Source organism: Mustela putorius, unplaced genomic scaffold, assembly GCF_011764305.1.
Source record: "Mustela putorius furo isolate JIRA1106 unplaced genomic scaffold, ASM1176430v1.1 tig00003859_pilon_pilon_pilon, whole genome shotgun sequence".
NCBI classification, from domain to species: domain Eukaryota; kingdom Metazoa; phylum Chordata; class Mammalia; order Carnivora; family Mustelidae; genus Mustela; species Mustela putorius.
In genome coordinates, this window is record NW_025422011.1 from 3,418,680 (window position 1) to 3,438,354 (window position 19,675).

Here is a 19,675-nt window from a genome sequence, read left to right on the forward strand (position 1 = left end):
CTTTTTGAGAGGAAGATGAAAGGCTAGGCGTATAGAGACACATACTTGGTAAAACAGGGCCTTTGTTAGAAGGACACAATTGAAGGACTGATCAGGAAGGTGTGGGGAGTTATCTATAGCAATGGTTCTCAAACTTCGCTGCAACAGACACTTTTATCAAAAGGATGCAAAACTCAATGTATAAAACCGATCGAAGCAGAGTGGCCAACCCTGTAGCAGGAGGAAAGCTGGCGTCCACCTTCGAGGGCATCGTCTACCTTGCTGGCAGTCCAACATCCAGCCTCACAAGCCACTACTAAAAGACACACAAAGGATGAATAGAGGCTTTCCAGAGTTTTCCATCCCCCATGCAGTTCAGAAATAGGAGCCAAAAACACAAATCTGAGCAATTCAAGGCCGGAAAACAAGGCACATTTTCAAGGCACCTTGGGTTCTGGATTAATACCATAAAGGATAAACTGGGGGAGAGGAAGATGAATAGTTAGAAAGAACACAAGAAATACCACGTAGCAGTGAAAGCAGAAGTAGATGTGCACTTGACGCCTCCAATTGAAGATCAGCATTATAGCCTACTGCAGGATCTTGGGGAACCTCGCCAGCTTGTCCTCATACTTGTTCTAAGGATCGACATGGATGCTTATCTCACCACTTATTACAGGAAACCTCTCAAATATTACTGGAACACTTGTTTTTAATCAAAGCTCATTTTAGTAAAGTTAACCGTTTTATGCAGTTACGTTAGAGTGTTACTAATTCAAAAACATCCTTAAATAACCAGTTGGACACGGCTGTGTCTTAAAAAATGAAAAGGACTTTTAACCATCCTGACAGGTGTGAGATGGTATCTCAACATGCTTTTGATTTGTGTTTCCCTGATGATGAGCGATGTTGAGATTGCTTCATGTGTCTATTAGCCACCTGGACGTCTTCTTTGAAAAGTGTCTATTCAAGTCTCCTGTCCATTTCTCAATTGGGTTATTTGTTTACTTGGTGTTGAGTTTGATAAGTTCTTTGTAGATTTTGGAGACCCTTTATCAGATATGTCATTGGCAAATATTTTCTCCCATTCTGTAGGCTTCCTTTTAGTTTCGTTGACGGTTTTCTCCGCTGTGCAGAAGTTTTTTATCTTGATGAAGTCCCAATAGTTCATTTTTGCTTTTGTTTCCTTTGCCTCCAAAGACGGGCCTAGTAAGAAGCTGCTATGGCCAAGGTTGAAGAGTTGCAGCCTGTATTCTCCTCTAGGATTTTCATGATTTCCTGTCTCACATTAAGGTCTTTCATCCATTTTGAATTTATCTTTGTGTATGGTGTAAGAAAGTGGTCCAGTATCATTCTTCTGCATGTTACTCTCCAGTTTTCCCAACACTGTTTGTTGAAAAGGCTTTTTTCAAAGTGGGTCCATTTCTGGATTCTTTTTTCTGTTCCATTGATCTTTGTGTTTGTTTTTGCCAGTACCATACTGTCTTGATGACTACAGCTTTGTAATACCTTGAAAACCAAAATTGTTATGCCTCCAGTTTTGTTTTGCTGTTTCAGAATTGCTTTGGGTATTCAGGATCTTTTGTGGTTCCATACAACTTTTAGGATTGTTTGTTCTATGAAAAATGATGGTGGTATTTTGATGGGAACTGCATTAGATGTATAAATGGCTTTCGGTAGTATAGACATTTTAACAATGTTCTTCCAATCCATGAGGATGAATGCTTTTCCATATCTTTGTGTACTCTTCAATTTCTTTAATAAGTATTCTATAGTTTTCAGAGTACAGATCTTTTACTTCTTCCATTAGATTTATTCCTTAGTATCTTATTGTTTTTGGTGCAATTGCAAATGTGATCGATTCCTTGATTTCTTTTTCTGCTGTCCTGTTATTACTGTATACAATGCAACAGGTGTTGGCGAGGATGCAGAGAAAGGGAGAACCCTCTTTCACTGTTGGTAGGAATGTAAACTGGTGCAGCCACTCTGGAGAACAGTATGGAGGTTCCTCAAAATATTAAAAATAAAACTACCCTATGACCCAGCAATTGCACTTCTAGATATTTATCCAAAGGATACAAAAATACAGATTTGAAAGGACACATGCACCATGTTTATAGCAGCATTATCAACAATAACCAAACTATGGGGAAAGCCAAAATGTCTACCCACTGATGAATGGATAAAGATGTGACATAGACACACACACACAGACACACACAGGAATATTACTCCACCATCAAAAAGAAGAAAATCTTGCCATTTGCAGTGACATGGATGGTGCTAAAGTGTATTATGCTAAGTGAAATAAGTACAAACACCACATACTCTCATTCATAGGAGGAATTTAAGAAAGAAAACAGATAAATATATAGGGAGGGGGAAAAGAAAAAAAAAAGGAGAGAAACAAGCCATAAGAGCCTCTTAACAATATAGAGCAAGCTGAGGGTTGATGGAGGGATGTGGGTGGGGGATGGACTAGATAGTGACAGGTATTATGGAGGATACTTGTTGGGATGAGCACTGTATTGGGATGTAAGTGATGAAATACTGAATTCGACTCCAGAAACCAGTAGTGCTCTGCATGTTAGCCACCTAAAATTTAAATTAAAAAAATGAGCAGAGGACCTGAATAGATATTTTTCCAAAGAAGATACACAGATGGCCAATAGGTACATGGAGAGTTGTTTGGCATCACTAATCATCAGAGAAATGCAAATCCAAACCACAATGAAATACCACCTTATACCTGTCAGAATAGCTAGAATCAAAAAGACAAGAAATAGCAAGCGTTAAAGGAACCTTTGTGCATTATTAGTGGGAACGTAAATAGTTGTAGCCACTGTAAAAAACAATATGGAGGTTCCTCAAAGAATTAAAAATAGAACTACCATACAATCTGGTAATTATATCTCTGGGTATTTACCCAAAGAATATGAAAACACTAATTCAAAGGGATACATGCATCCCTATGTTTATTGCAGCATTATTTACATTAGCCAAGAAGATATGGAAGCAACTTAAGAATTCATCAAAAGATAAAAGGAGAGGGGCACCTGGGTGGTTAAAGCCTCTGCCTTCGGCTAGGGTCATGCATGATCCCAGGGTCCTGGGATCGAGCCCCACATCGGGCTCTCTGCTCGGCAGGGAGCCTGCTTCCTCCTCTCTCTTTGCCTGCCTCTATGCCTACTTCTGATCTCTGTCTGTAAAAAAAAAAAAAAAAAAGGATGAATGGAGGGATACCTGGGTGGCTCAGTTGGTTAAGCACCTGTTTTCGGCTCAGGTCATGATCCTAGGGTCCTGGGATCGAGCCCCATATCTGGCTCCTTGCTCAGCAGGGAGCCTGCTTCTCCCTCAGACTGCAACGTGGATGGACCTAAGGATATTATACTATTGGGTTATGGACATTGGGGAGGGTATATGCTATGGTGAGTGCTGTGAAGTGTATAAACCCGGCGATTCACAGACCTGCACCCTGGGGCTAATAATATATTATGTGTTAATAAAAAATAAAAAATTTTTAAAATAAATAAATAAAAAGACCATTCTTGGTGGGGGGAGGATACTATACTAAATGAAATAAGTCAGACTGAGAAAGAAAAGTACTACGTGATTTCACTCATATGTGGAATCTAAAAAAAAAAAAGCAAAGGAATAAACAAACAAAACGTAGAATCTGCCTTATAGACAACAAACTGATGGTTGCCAGAAGGAAGGGTTGTAGGAGAATGGGCAAATGAGTAAAAGGGAGTGGGAGATACAGGCTTCTGGTTATGAGATGAATAAGTCATGGGATTAAAGGTACAGCATAGGGAATACAGTCCATGATATTGTAATAGTGTTGTATGGTGACAGAAGGAAGCTACACTTGTGGTAAGCATACCGTAATGTATAGAGATATGAATCATTGTTTTACACTTGAAACTGATATAACATTGCACGTCATCTAAAAAATCATTCAAAAATTTTTTTTAAATGGAAAGGAATAAATACGTCCATTTTAATAAAAATGCTCACAATCCTAAAATTGACCCAATGATAACAACTGACTGTAATTAACTGTAATTCAACACAGTCATGATACAATTTGAGTTTAGATTGCTTTTTGAAACTCGTGATGCTATGTAACCATGACACTATGTTTGGGCAATATTTACTTCCCCCAAATTGTCACTTAGTTCCCCAGCTACAACATTTAAAGCACAAATTAAGAGCAGAGGGGTAATGGAAAATATAGCACAAGAAGCCAAAGATTCTGCCCATTTCGGTCATTAGCTAAGTAAGACTTGGTTTCTCAGACTTAGTTTCCATATTTAAAAAGGGGTTTAGTCTATCAGTAGTTCCTAAACAGGAATGACCTTTAAAATCATGCAGGGTACGTTTTCTAAAGTACACATACCTAAATGTGATTCCACTCAGTGTTCCCCCAAAATGAATATACTTACATTTTGTGGCTTAATATTTTTATCAGTTATTGAAGGATGATTACATTTAAGATTTTACACATCACTACAGCATTAAACAGAAGGGAAACACAATGAAAGCTGATAAGACATCAACATTCTTTAATACTATTAGCCTTTTGTCATTAGACATTAATTCTGTAGATTTTTCTTAACAGTGAAGGAATAAAAGAATACAAAATTTATGAAATTTCTTGTTGGTTTTAATGGATTCATCTTCCCTTTCATTTTAGTATTAGATTTAGCACTAAGTCATTTAAATTAGTACTTGGTAGTTAAAGATTTATAAAGAGTAGCATGTAACATAAACTTGGCATTTAAGTAGTAATGGTATAAAACTATTAAAATGGTGGATAATTGACAAGAAAATATATAACTTTATTGGATGGAAAAATCAAGTTAAAGTGAACCTTTTCCATCAAACTTTCAAAGTACTTTCTTTCCATGATGAAAAGAGAAGCAATCCCTACATGAAAGTCCTGAAGAACTTTATAAATACACCCAAAGAGTATGCCTTTCTACGAAATCTTTTATAGTTTAAGTCCATACCCCAAATTACAATTATCCACTTAGAATAACAACTAATAATTTTCAAGTGGGAGGAGAAACACCAATCATCTACTTAAATGGGACTCATTTCAGAACACCTTGGCCCCATATTTCCTCAACTAAAAAAAGTTTTATTTTACATAAAAGTTACCGAGCCATCAATAATCCAATTGGAAAGACCACTCGCTGTTTTAAAGAAACCATGCAAACATAAGCAAATATCTTAATTAAGAGGTATAGTTCGCGTCTGGCCACAGCACAGTACACTCCCACGCGCTTAATGCCAGCTGTAGAACAGTGAATTTCAAGCAGCTGCCTTAATTGCAGATGCAGATCAACACATGCTCATTTGGCTGGGCCAACTAATTGGTAGGTAGGCTACATTTCTAACAAAATATCCACCCATATTACAGATGTTGTTCTCTAGCAGGGTAAACGATTGGTAACAAACAGTAATGAAGTGGCAATAAGGTACACTTGGCAAAATGATTTAGTTGGACAGTTTACAAGAGGATCCCACATTAGCTCTGAAAACCACTTGTGCCAAAATTGGAACATCAACTAAATTTCAAAAGTATCTTTCTGTGCAAGATTAAGAATACTAAAATGTTTCACAAGGGTTCTTAGGTCACCAAAATAACACTTGCAACACTTGCGAAGTGGACCCATCCCCCTTAACCATACCAAGCCCAGGGAAAACGTGCACAAACATTTAGTCCTGTTCTTTCCTTAAAGCCTAATGCAGGGACGCCTGGGTGGCTCAGTCAGTTAAGCATCTGCCTTCAGCTCAGGTCATGATTGCAGGGTCTTGGGATCGAGTCCTGCATCAGGCTCCATTTTACCCTGCTTATGCTCTCTCTCTCTCTCTCTGACAAATAAATGCACTCTTTAAAAAAAAAAAAAAAAGCCTAATGCAGACCAAATATTTATAGACATGTGCAAAGATAATAATTATATTTACCAGGAAATTTATAAGGATCTGTAAGGGTAAAAGGGAGGAGGATATGAGGCTCTTCTGTTTCCAGCCACGACGGTATAACAGACTAGATTTACCCCATGACCTTAAATTGAAAAAAACTGGACAAAATATGTGAAACAATGGATTTCAGTCCGTGCAAGATAGACAGTTCAGGACACTGATATCCACAAGAAGGGAAACAAATGAGGTGAGCCCTGCAGCTGCCCTAACTTACTGCCTACAGATTTTTTAGACTAGAATGCAGGGACTCATATAGAGAGCAGCAGTTCCCCTGAGTTGAGGAAAGAGCCTTAAGCATGTGGGTAAGACAGAGCCCCTAGAATTACCAGTCAGTGGACAGAGAGAGCATGAGTGAGACTAACAGCAAGAGAAAGTCAAGGATAAAACAAGAGCAAGAGCACACTATATACAGTAATCCTCCCTTATTCACAGTATTGTTTTCCAAGGTTTTAGTTAGCCACAATCAGCTACCGTCTGGAAGCAGATGTTTCCCCTTCTGATGAATCGTCAGCAGGTCAACAGTAGCCCAATGCGAGGTCACAATGCCTATGTCCTTCATCTCATCATGTAGGCATTTTGTCATCTCCAATCACCACAAGAAGGGTGAGGACAGTACAATATTTTGAGAGACTAACATTCATATAATTTTTATTACAGTATATTGTAATTATTCTATTATTTTGTTGTTAATTTCTTATTGCGTCTAATTATAAATTAAGCTTTATCCTAAGTGTAGATATGCAAAAAAAAACAAAGTATGTGCAGGGCTCAGTACTACCCACAGTTTCAGGCGTGGGGGGGTGGGTCTTGGAACACATCCCCCACATATAAGGGCTGGTGTATGTTCAAAAATGGAAAGGGCAAACATCTTTAAAAGAGATAAAGAAGATATAAAAATGACCTAAAACTTTCAGAGAAAAATAAAATATCTGAATTAAAAAAAATACACTAACAGGATTAAGAAACTAGACATTAGATTAGAAACTAGAGAAAGAAAGATTAATCAATGTAAAGGGACAGCAATAGACACTCTCTAAAATGAAACACAGAGAAAAGAGACCCCTCCCCCAAAAAGAAAAGGAAAGAAGACAACATCAGTAAGTTGAGAGTCAACTTCAATCCATTCAATATATGTATACCTAGAATCCTAAAAAGAGAGTGAAGGATAGGAAAAATATCTGATGGCCCCAATTTTCCCAAATATAATGAAAATTACAAACATACAAATTTAAGCTCAATCTTTTCCAAGTAGGAGAAACATGAAGAAAAGTACACCATAGGGCAAAATACTCAAATTCCTTAAAGCTGCTAATAAAAAGATAAATCTTAAAAGTAACCAGAGAAGAAAAAAAAAGTGAATTACACAATGTAGTTAAAAAAAAAGAAGAAAAAAGAAATAACAGCAGACCTCTCAAAAACACTACAGACTAGAACACAATGAAGCAAAGTAAAGTAGTGAAAGGGGAAGAAAGAATCTGTCATCATAAAATTTTATACCCAGAGAAAATACATTCAAAGCTAAATGTTTTTGTTCAGATTTACAAAAAAAAAAAAAAAATTCATCAGTAGCAGACCAGCACTTTAAGAGATATAAAAGGAAGTTTTTCAGACCGGTAAGAAAAAAAAATAAGATTCCCAGGGACGCCTGGGTGGCTCAGTTGGTTAAGCAGCTGCCTTCGGCTCAGGTCATGATCCCAGCGTCCTGGGATCGAGTCCCACATCGGGCTCCTTGCTCCGCAGGGAGCCTGCTTCTCCCTCTGACTCTGCCTTCCACTCTGTCTGCCTGTGCTCGCTCTCACTCTCTCTTACAAATAAATAAATAAAATCTTTAAAAAAAAAAAAAAAAAATAAGATTCCTGACTGAATTATGTACCCATAAAAAGGAATGAATAGCATCAGAAATAATGTGTGTAAATAAAGAACACTTAAAAAAATAAAAAATAAGTTTCTCTCTAAAATATAGTTGACTATGGCAAAAATGTTATACAATTCATAACATATATAGAAATAAATAAAACAGTGGGGAATGGGAGTATACTGTCATCACATTCTTGTGCTCTACATCAAGTAGTAGTAGCCTGAGACAAGGTAAACATTGCTAAATCTAAAGCAATCACTAAAAACAAAGAAAAATATGTACAGTCAATAGCCAAGGAAGGAAATAAGGAATGATTTATTTTATTTTATCTTATCTAATTTTATCTTATTTTATGTCATTTTATTTGACAGAGAAAGACACAGTGAGAGAGAGAATATAAGCAGGAGGAGTGGGAGGGGGAGAAGCAGGCTTCCCGCTGAGCAGAGAGCCCCATGTGGGGCCAGATCCCAGGACCCTGCGATCATGATCTGAGCTGAAGGCAAACACTTAACAACTGAACCACCCAAGTGCCCCACTAATAAAGAATGATTAAAAACATGTTATTAATCCAAACATAGGCAGAAAAAACAAACAAGGGAACAAAGAACAGATGAGATGAACAAAAAAACAGAGTAAATGGGTAGATCTTAACCCAATCCTATCAACAATAACATTAAGTGTAAATGGTCTGAGAACCCCAGTTAAAAGGCAGAAGTCATTAAACTGAATTTTTTTAAAAAATGACCAAATCTATGCTGTTTAAAATTTTAAGATTTAAAGATTTATTTAAAGATTATGCTTTAAATATAAAGCACAATAAAAAACAAATGATGTATTTTATGGTGACTAACATAACAAAATAAAAATTTTTTAAAATAATAAAAAATAAATAAATGAATATAAGGCGCATATAGGTTAAAAGAAAAGACAGAAAAAATTTATATACCATGCTAACACCAACCAAAAGAAAGATAAACAAAGCTGATTTCAGTGCAAAGAATATTACCAAGAATAAAAAAGTTCATTTCATAATGATAAAGGAATGAATTCATCAAGAAAACATATCACCCCTAAATGTTAATGCATCTAATAACAAAAAAATAGACACAAAGAAACAGACAAATCCATAATTATAGTTGGGGATTTCAACACCCTCCCCACAGCAAGTACACAGAAAAATCAATGAAGATACAGGAGACTTGAACAATACCGTCAATCAACTATTTTGTATTTTTAAAAGCCTCTTCTGAGTGGCTTATAGAGATTAATCACTGTTCCCTTAAATCTGAGAAGAGAAAATTCAAGAATGACCAGACAAGAACAAAACTTCTAATGCTTCAAAATGTACTAGAGATTTGAGAAAAATCATCCTCACAGAAATGGCCAGCTTGAGAAAGGACAGTAAAAAATTCAAACAGATATTTGGCTAGCAACTAGTAGTTTTTTTAAATGTACTAATAAACTTTTGAAGTATTTTTATTAATTGGTATATAAACAAAGAATGACTTAAGAATCTAAGATATACACGTAAGTCCTAATTAAGGTAAAACGGCCAAATTAGAACTGGTTTGACCATTTTAATTTTAAAAGCGGCTATATCTCTTCTTTCTGATCATATCACAGTCTGGAATTTAATGCCATTGCAACATTTCATTCATTCTTTGAACTTTTAAATTTTCTACATAGGTTTTCTCAGTTAGCTTTGCTATCCCAGCTTCCACAAACTATTTCAAGTTATGACCGTTGGTATCTTCATGAAAGGACAGCCTCTTCTAAAACTTTAGACAATACTGCAAATCACTGACGTTAATTACTCTTCCTATCCTCTGTGTAAAATTTGCAAATGTCATCTTTTGGACAAACTTGGTATCAATAATGACTGTATTGCTCCACACTGTCAACTTAAATATAACTTCTCTGATCCTTAACTGACCTTAAGATACTATATTAATATCACAGTGAGTTAAAGAAGGAGGCATCTTAAAGAAAGCCCCAATTCAGGTGGCAAAGTCACCGTGATAGGTGAGTTTTCTTACAAAGTAATAGCAGCACATAAAGTTAATGCATTTTAAGCTTCAGGGGAAAATGTTAACTTATCTAAATATATGTATAAGTAAGTATATAAAATACATTAAAATCCACAAAGAAAGCTTATGAATTAAATAATTTGAAACAAGTTGTTGAAAAGAAACTTGATCTTTGATAATATAGTCTTCTCTTAATGAGAAAGCTGTAAAAAAAAATTATTCTGTATCACCAGTGTCCAGCCTGGCCAACAAAGGTTCCTTATCTCCCCAAAACACTCTCACTTTCTAACAGCCTGTTAACTTTTTAAGCTTCTCTGTTGACTTTTGTCATGCCCTTGAATCATTGTTTAACAAAAGTTTCTCGATTCTAAAAAAGCTGGATTTCCTAATAATTATTGTTTCTTAAGGCTATGTTTTATTTTACTGACTGTCACTTAAACCACCACTCTAATCATTTCTTGTCTTGGGCACCTGTGATTTATGCTTATATTTTGCTATAATCACTAGTCTCCTGGCAACTCTTCATGCTACTGCCTTCACATATTTGGGCCATAAAATTAAAAATAATGAAATTGATTAAAGTGTATGTTATAGTCAAACCATCATTGGTATTTCCCAGATGGCCACTAGAGCACTACTGAGCAGAGAGGCTATTAGGAAAAAAACTAGACATGTAGTATATTTTCTGTATCTTTAATTAGCTCAACGAGAGCTGCCCTGTTTACCCACAACGTGGGAAGAGCCATGGTCTGACTAATAATGAATATCGTTCAATATGTGTATACTTTTCAGGATGGACAGAAACAGATTCATGCTCGTGTGCACAGCCTGGCACACAGCTATGAACAAAACGATATCTAAGATTATGGTTAAATGGTGACAATTTTAAAACACACTTTATAGAAGTCCCTGGAGCTTTTTCAATGCCTTTAGTGTCCACCATAAGGCACATGCCCTGAGAAAAATCACTAAATCATTAATTAGCTCTCTATTATACCAGAATTGGGTATTCTCTTCTGACACTGTTAATTATTATAATAAGTAAACCAGAGACCATCAGTCTTATTAACCAGGTGGATTCCTACTTTTCCTTCAAGTTTGCCAAAAGCTAGAGGCCCATAATCTGGAGGTCAGAGAACTGAGTCTTTAGGAAGAACACCCAAAGAATAACAGCCTCGGTAGATGGAGGCCTGCTGTAGTACTCTCAACCTCCAGGGATGCTGTAAAGAGTCAACTCCTGTTTAAGACTTCCTTCCCAGCATAATCTGACACTGCCACCAAGCTCAGACTATGGGACAGATATACCAGGAAACCGAGTCAGTATCTATAGGACTCTTTAATGCTCTTGCCCCAAGATCCAATGGAATAAGAATTAATTTTGCAACTGAATGAGGTCAATGAAGAAACTTTAATAGTGGTTTTAAGAAAACATTTTTTTCTTAATTTTTTACTCCCCCGCATCCTTCCTTGGTGGCTGACTGTCCTTAGGCAAACTGGAGCAAAGCACTCTTGGAATGGTGTGTTGCTCCAACTGATCCCCCAGAAATCGAGAAAAATACAGCTTATAAACTGTGGCAGATTGTATTCTCCAGATCCAGATTTTATTTTCCAAAAATATCTCCCTTCCCACACGCTCTTTTCCAATGTTAACCAAGTCACTCCTCCATCAAGAGGTGGAGTCTATTCTTTTCACCTGGGATCTGGGCAGGCTCGTGTCTGCTTTGACCAACAGAATATGACAAAAGTAATGCTGTGTGAGTTCTGAGGGCAGGCCACAAAAAGACATCAGCGTGTGATTTGTTGTCCTGCAACATCCACTGTGAGGGATGCAGTGACCGTATGAGGAGTCCAGCTCCCCATAACTGGCCATGCTAGGCAGGCTATGCAAAGGCACCATGGCCAACAGTTCCAGCTCTGTCCAGCTTTCCGGTCATTCGCAACCATGGCACCAGCCCTGTGAGAGAAGCCATCTTAAATCTTTTGAATCAGCCTCTCCTCTACTGAGTGTCACAGTTAGGGAACTTGGTAATGCCATGAGAAGCCAAAGAATCATTTCCCCGAGTCCTGACGAAACTCCCAATCAGCAGAATTTCTGAGCAACTAACACAGTTTTATTTCACATTGGTAAGTTTGGGGTGGTTGTTATGCAGCAATAACAACTGGAACATAAACTATTCAATTGTTTAGGCAAATCTCAAGATGGAAACTGTATAGAAAATACAAGACATATTGATTGGCCTTGTCTGCAAAACTAATCAGAATGATGGTTAGATGGCATACAGGCCCTTACAGAGTTCTTCACCTTACATGGCAATGTAATTACTTGCATAGGCTCAATAAGAATCTATCCTTCCTCCTACCGGGATATAATTAGATAAAACAAATTTGTAACCATGACCATGCCAGAAACGTTTCATTTAACGGTAAATCTCATTTAATTAGGCATGACAAGCCCACTAGTAAGGAACAATAATTCCACTCCAATATGTAGAAACAAGGCTTCAAAGAAACTGTCCTGGCACCTGTGTGGTAGCCAGGATCTTCTGGGACCTTGGTCTCATGGGTGGTACAGAATGTTACTTTCTGGAAACGTTGACAAATCTGGGGATCTTGGAGTAAGAGGATACCTCTACAATCAGAGGCACCACAGACAAAATGGGAGGCTTTTGGTTCCTGGTAGTTCATTACTTTAGCATATGGGAACTGCAAGGGCAATAAAAATGTTTCCGATAACTACAGAAGTGCCAGAAAAACATTTGAGATTCTAGGGGCTGCATGGTCAACTCTCTGACCCTGACATCATGTGGTTCTAGTTTCATTAAACATGAAAGTAAAATGGTTTACTATTACCTTGTTGTCCTTATGTAAATAAAACAGGCTAAATAAAACAAGGCATCACATTAATGATACTGAGAGTGCATCAGAAAATGGTGAAACAAACTTATTTGGTCAAATCTATACCTAACTACAAAGATTTGATCAGAGGTAAGATTTGAAAAAAATGAAAGTGATTCTTTTTTAACCTAACCCTATCCCTCTATTGACTACCTGACTAGTAAGATTTACATTTCTAAAAGCATTTCTTAAGAGACCATGGAATTACAGGGTCATCCCAGAGCTTTACACCCTAAGATAATTAACAAAAAGAGAGAAACACCTTGTTTGTTTGTTTTTTAATTTTAGCAATTAAAAAAACAAACACCTTGTTTGTTTGTTTGTTTTTTAATTCAAGTAATCTCTACAACATGGGGCTTAGACTCTTGACCTGACCAGAGATCAAGAGTCAAATGCTTCTGACTAAGCCAAACACCCCTTGTTTTATTTGTTTTAATCAAAGACAGAATTTGTATTCTTTTTAATCAAAGCTGATTAAAGTGAATGCAATCAGAATTACCAACTGCCATGTACTAATATGAACTGTAAATATCACCATCTCTCTATTCTGTGAGCCAATAAGTTGTTCTAAAAGCTAGTCTTTGCATTGTGCTTTTTGCAAGTAAAAATATAGTTCAGAGTTCAAACATTATCTAGGAGGGTTTTGCTTTGACAAATCAAAATTGACCAAATACTAAATATATTAATAATCCTGGCTAACAAAGATAATAAACGAAGCTTATTATATAGGTGTTGACTCTCAGCTTGTATTAATTCAACAGGTGACAGTTATCCTCAAAAAGAAGCGAAAATTCATCAAAGCAGTTGATCCCGAGAAGGCACTTATCCATTGTTGGCAAAACATTTAGTTCCCTACTAAACTATATATAATCCTTTAAAAATTCTCCTGAAGAACTTTTGTAAGTAGGTTGTCCTCCACACTCACAAGAAATTGCTTCTAAAGAAATAGAATCCCCAAGTTTACATAATGGAGAGTCAGAAGGTGACAGGAGCCCAGAAGAGTCCTGGTTTTTCTCAGTTGGCATGTGGTTTCTTTTTCAATCCCCTCCTTTCCTCTTTTCTTCTTTCTGTCACGTCACGTAGGAAAGGAGGGAGGAGTTTAACCTCCTGGAGTGAATGTGAGGGCTGGACTAGAAAAGACAAGTTAGCCTAGTTAAACTAACTTGCCTGACTTCTGTTTCTGGACTCAAGTCTGACTGATACAGAAACTGGTATCAGGAGTGGGATCCCCAAAAACAGACCTCAAAGGATTTTCTGGTATTGGTCTGATTTGATCCATAATGCAGTCGCATCGCCACTAATCAAATGAATGCTGGCTGCCGATTATAATACCGTATCCTCTGAAGAAGCGCCTTAAGGGACCAAGTGGCCGTCATATTTGAGTTGGCAGAAGTGATGAACACAGAGATTGTAGTATGGCACAGCTTCATCTCAAATGACCAGCTTGGGCCTTTAAGCTTTCAGTCCCATTGCTGAGCAGAGAAGCAGAGGCCTTCTATGGCAGCCCTAGGAAAAACTCTCATGTTTTACAGCCACAGGCTTCCCCTTGCTAACATCGGCTTTAACTGAGTCAGGGGCAGAATTACAGTGTGTAAGCTGCGCTCCCAGACTCACCACGTCTCATGTATGGAAGTGAGAACACTGAAGAAGACTCGGGATGGGATATCGGGGTGGGCTCAACTGAAGCCAAGGAGCTTGAACCCCTAAGCCATTCTGAGCCTCCCTTGCCAATGCAAAGAGAAACACCCTTCTCTCCTGTGTTGGAAGAGATTCGTTTTCCCTGGACAGAAGAACCTGCAGTACCTCACGATAACTTTAAGGCAGTTTCCTTGCAAGAAAATTCTTCTTCTCCTCACGACCCAACCAGACGATCCCCCTACTGCTACTCGTAACAGGGTAAGATCACAAGCATTCTTTGAGGAACAAGGATAAAGTCAGATCCATAAAGTAGTGGCTGACACACAAAAATAACTGCACAAGTGTGCTCATTTGTACTGGGAGATGGCTAGGAAATCTGGGTGAGAATGATTTGAAGAGTGTTAGGCCAAGGAAAACATAATCCAATACCAGACTGGGATATTTTTTTTAAGACAGGAATCACCAGAGATTTAGGACTTAACTGTTAGCTCGTACAACTGGAAGGCACTCCAAGAGTTGACTTGGGTGGCTGACTGCAACTTGGGACCCCATGACGGCCTTCCGTCTAGTAAGACTGAGAGGCTACAACTTTCTTGGCATAATGTAGAGGCAGGGATTCAAAGGCTTAACAAAAGAGGAACGCTGGAGCGGATTTAAGGTGTGCAGCTTGCACATACAACCCCTCCGCACTATACCCCCTAAGAGGGCCCAGTGCATATTCTTGGCACCTAAGGCTCCAGCTGCATAACCAGAGTGGCACTATATGGGCAAGAGGCTATTAGTCTGGCCTTTAACACCCGGTCAGTCATAAAATTCACAATGCTACAAAATGAGAACCTCTCCATGTTCTCTCCTTGTTTGTTTCTTTCATGGCACTATTACAAACTGCAATTATTTATTTGTCTGATTTGCTTTGCTTTGTTTTTTTGTTTTTTTGTTTTTGCTTTTTTACCTATTTTCCTCTGTCTCCTCCACCAGCATAGAAGTTCCATGAAAGCAAGAAAAGCTTCTGCCACACTCACCACTGTACACTGACCAGCTAGCACAGAGCCTGGTACACAGGCATTCAATAAAGATGTGCTAAAGGCATAAACAGAGTTATTCTGTCTTCGTCGACATTAAATTGTGCTCCCTCCTTCTCCTGGAATAGAGATGTGCATGAAAAAACTATCCTGACAAAGAGATGATTTACATCTGAGCTGAAAACCTGTACAGGTATACATAAACTCCTCTTTGTATTTCTTCAGCTTAGAACTGACGACCTGGTCTGCTGATACCACCTTTCTCATTTAATTTATACGACACCCAGGAAAACAAAGTAAAGGTCAATTCAGTGCATCACCATCTGTCCCTTCATGAAAATGTTTGAACAGGATCCTGTCTTTATCCAGAACCGTACCTCTCTGCCCATAGTCGCATGTCACCTCATATCACAAGCTAATAAATTCTCAAATATCATTAAAGTATACTTCTGGCCTGCTGAGCAATTTTTTGTACAGGCTGGAGCACTTTCTCAAAGCCTGTCATGAGGGAGTTTTTACTTGTCTTGGGATCAAGTAGACGGTGGATTCGTTCAGATCACAGCATTTCAAAATTCAACATTCCATTTCATCAAAGGTTCTATTTTTCACCTATAAACCTTAACTTCCAGCCATGAGCAAATGCTTTCATTAACAGTCAATTGGTCATCTACACATGCACCAACACATTTTTATCACTGTAAGAGTTAATTATACACATGAGCACAAGTAACTAAGAAAGAAACAGTGTTAAGATCCAGGCACTATGTAAAGTTCAACTACCTAAGCTAACTGCACGGGGCTCATCAGTGCCATGGCTTAAGTCAAATTCACACCTTAGACAAACTGCCAAATACTCTATGTCTTGAACCTTCAGAGCTATGTTTACATAATTCAAAACTTGAAAGTTAAAATCCTTAAATGCTAAAGATATAAAAATCTGTGACCATAACAGGGTTAAAAAAAAAAATTTAAGAAAAAAAACAAGACTTAGCATACTTAATATCGGTATTTGTAAAGATATTTTTTTACATAAAGATAAAGTGCATTGGGCGCCTGGGTGGCTCAGTGGGTTAAGCCACTGCCTTCGGCTCAGGTCATGATCTCAGGGTCCTGGGATCGAGTCCCGCATCGGGATCTCTTCTCAGCAGGGAGCCTGCTTCCTCCTCCCTCTCTCTCTCTCTACCTTCCTCTCTGCCTGCTTGTAATCTCTCTCTGTCAAATAAATAAATAAAATCTTTAAAAAAAAAAAAAGATAAAGTGCATTTATATATAATCTATCCAGCAGGACCAGTTATGATCTGGAAAGAAACAATAACAAAAATATTCACCTCACAAGGATGTTTGAAAGCTTAAAAAGGATAATACATGTGAGGGAATAAATAAATAATAAAGCACCATATGAATGCTAATGGTAAGTAGTAATGTTAATAATAAAATACAGTATGTGGTACACCTTAAACTTACACAATGTTCTACATCAATTATATCTCAATAACGCTGAAAAAAAAATACAGAAGAAATCTCTCATCTGAAAGAATTGGAGCAGTTTGTTAGTTGGCTACTCACACAAGTTAAAGCGGGAATCCTAGAAAACGATAAATACACGTTGTAACCATTTTATTTAATTTAAATCTTGCATAAATGTAATTCATTCACCAATCGTCCAGGCAGGACCCCTGCCTTCCATAAGAGTTTAGGTCTGCTGACTCCTGTCTCGCCCACGCTCATAATGCATCCTTTATGATTGCAGTTTCAGTTCTTGTAAAGTGCAGCAAAAATTTCAACACATATGAAACGAGAGCAAATTTCTTCATTTTTTCCAATTAGTTTACATTTGTCTTGTTCACCCCTAATTTGACAGCCGATTTCTGAAGGAACTCGCTTTTCTCACCCTTTTCAGAGCACTCAAATTAGTTTTCATAGAAACAACTCCCCCTTTTTAAACAAATATTGCATCTGTGTGGAATATTAAATAATAAATGCATTCAGCCTAAGTTTGGGAACACACAGCGCTGACTCTTAAAGCAAGTAACTTAACTCGTGGGGGGAAATGTGCCAAAGCCTCACACTCAGAAGCCGACCGGCCACAAACGGTCAGCACCCTGGGAACAGTGGTGTGCTCTACCAAGGAATGGACAGGACTACTTTACCCATCGGGTTGGTTAATTAGACATGAGTTAAGAATCTTTGCTACATAGCAATTCAGGTCTCCAGCACAGCTGACTAAAAAGAAAGCTCAAAAGATAGATATATATATATATATATATATATATATATATATAGGCTGCCTTCTCTATTTTTCTTCAATTACATATAAAAAAAAATTTAGAGGCAATGATGTCAAAGAGTAAAAAAAAATGCAAGAATACTGAAATAAAGCAACAGAAAAGGAATTCAGGTGTTTAAGTAGAACATGAAAAAATAATCAGAGAAGCTGACTCCTAAAAACAACTTAAATGAGTCAGGAAAAGACATTTTAAGGAAATTTTAACAGTCCCATATTAATTTGAAAAAAGTTGATGACCCATTTTAAAGCACACCTTTTAACAACATAAGAAAGAAGCGTTCTCAACTATAAATACGTCAGTGCTAGATACCTACTTGAAAACATTCAACTTAGATTAGCTGTGTTCCTTTTGTAAATATGAAAGAAGAGGGTGAAAAACTTACTTATTTCACTGGAAACTTGATTCAGTTTATCCTGTGATCTGCTGATAAGGACAACCTTCATTCCATGTTTTGCTAACTGAAACAATAAAAAACACCAAGCAGTTGAATCACACCTGTACATATCATTAAAAAACAGAAATCAGATAAACTCTCATTTTAAGATAATCTGATAAAATGATAAACCCAACAAAAAAATAAATAAATAAACTTAAGTAGTAATGAATGGTCAATTCAAAATGAAGACTTTATAAAGGAGTCTTCCAAAGGGCTGTCTTTTTGAATCAAGCTAGTATACAAATGTCAAAGGATTTCAGAAAGAATAAAACTTTTACTTTTCACTTTACACCCATCTACACTGCTTTAGTTTTTAAAATCATAAGTACTGGGGCATCTGGGTGGTGTGGCGGGTTAAATGCCTCTCAGTTTGGGCTCAAGTCATGATCTTAGGGTCATGAGCTCAAGCCCTACATGCAGAGTCGGCTTGAGAGTCTCTCTTCTTCTCTCTCCGCCCCTCCCACTCATGCTCACAATCTCCCTCTAAAATAAATAATTTTTCAAAAATAAATAAATAAATAGTACCCACTACTTCTATAATTTAAAAGTCAGGTTTATTTTTTTTAATTTATTTATTTGAGAGAGAGAGCACAAGGAGAGGGAGAACCAGACTCCCCACTGAGCAGGGAGCCTGATGCGGGGCAAGATCCTAGGACCTTGGGATCATGACCTGAGCTGAAGGCAGTGGCTTAACAGACTGAGCCACCCAGGCACCCATAAAAGCTTTAAAAAAGATCTGCCAAGACTGTCATCAGAATTGGGCGATATCATAAGCTGTGATGCCTCTGCAGAACCAGAGGGCAGGGAAGCTTGCCTTCAAAGAGTACTACCAACACTACTGCTTTGTACAATGGCCCTCAAATTACCACGGTCCCTATCCTTTCATGACATTACAGAGACCTTGAACCCTTTGTCCATGTCTGTCAATATCTTTTCATCAATCTTAGTCTTCCTTATATAGAAACGATGCCATGGACTAGCCTGGAAATATAACTATTGCCTAATAACATAACCTCCTTTTGGAAAAGAGTTCAAAACAACTGACGAAGGACTGTCCATAATTACACAATATAAAATAAAACTATGCTACATTTTCCCCAATTCCAACTTACTGGAACAGAAAGTTTTATACTCATTTTTGCACAAAAATTTATTAAAATTGTCTTTGAGCAAGTGTGGGGTTTCTGATGAGAAATAAAGCATACCTATTGTACTATAAAGCAGTGTATTTGTTTTTAACTTCAAAAATCAAAGCAACTGTAAGAGATCATCCTGTATTTGTTGTTTTATTTTTATACCAAGAAGGTCTTGAAAATTACCTACCTCTTCTGCATATGATTTTCCAATTCCATCAGTACTACCTGTGACAACTGAGAAAAGAAAAAAACAGCTTAGTTTAAGAACTATAATGAAGAACCAATCATAGGATAGGACCCACCAATTATACACCAGAGGACCTGTGTAATACTTGAACGTAAAAGATGAAGGAACACTAGTGATTCAAATTTAAGACAGAATACCCACCATAGGAACTAAAATTT

At 37.4% G+C, this 19,675-nt stretch overlaps 1 protein-coding gene across 3 annotated transcripts in view; it reads right to left on the minus strand.

Moving 5' to 3' along the window:
- LOC101673521 (very-long-chain 3-oxoacyl-CoA reductase) overlaps window positions 1–19,675 on the minus strand; it is a 325,507-nt gene that overhangs the window by 249,152 nt on the left and 56,680 nt on the right. The window contains exons 2-3 of one of the 3 annotated variants that reach the window (XM_004763205.3): window positions 19,458–19,504; window positions 18,081–18,156 (exon numbers count right to left, since the gene is read on the minus strand). The exons of the other annotated variants lie outside the window; for them this stretch is intronic. Coding sequence (XP_004763262.1) covers window positions 18,081–18,156; window positions 19,458–19,504 — 123 coding nt within the window. The remainder of the gene's footprint in view (window positions 1–18,080; window positions 18,157–19,457; window positions 19,505–19,675) is intronic. 3 annotated transcript variants of the gene reach the window in all.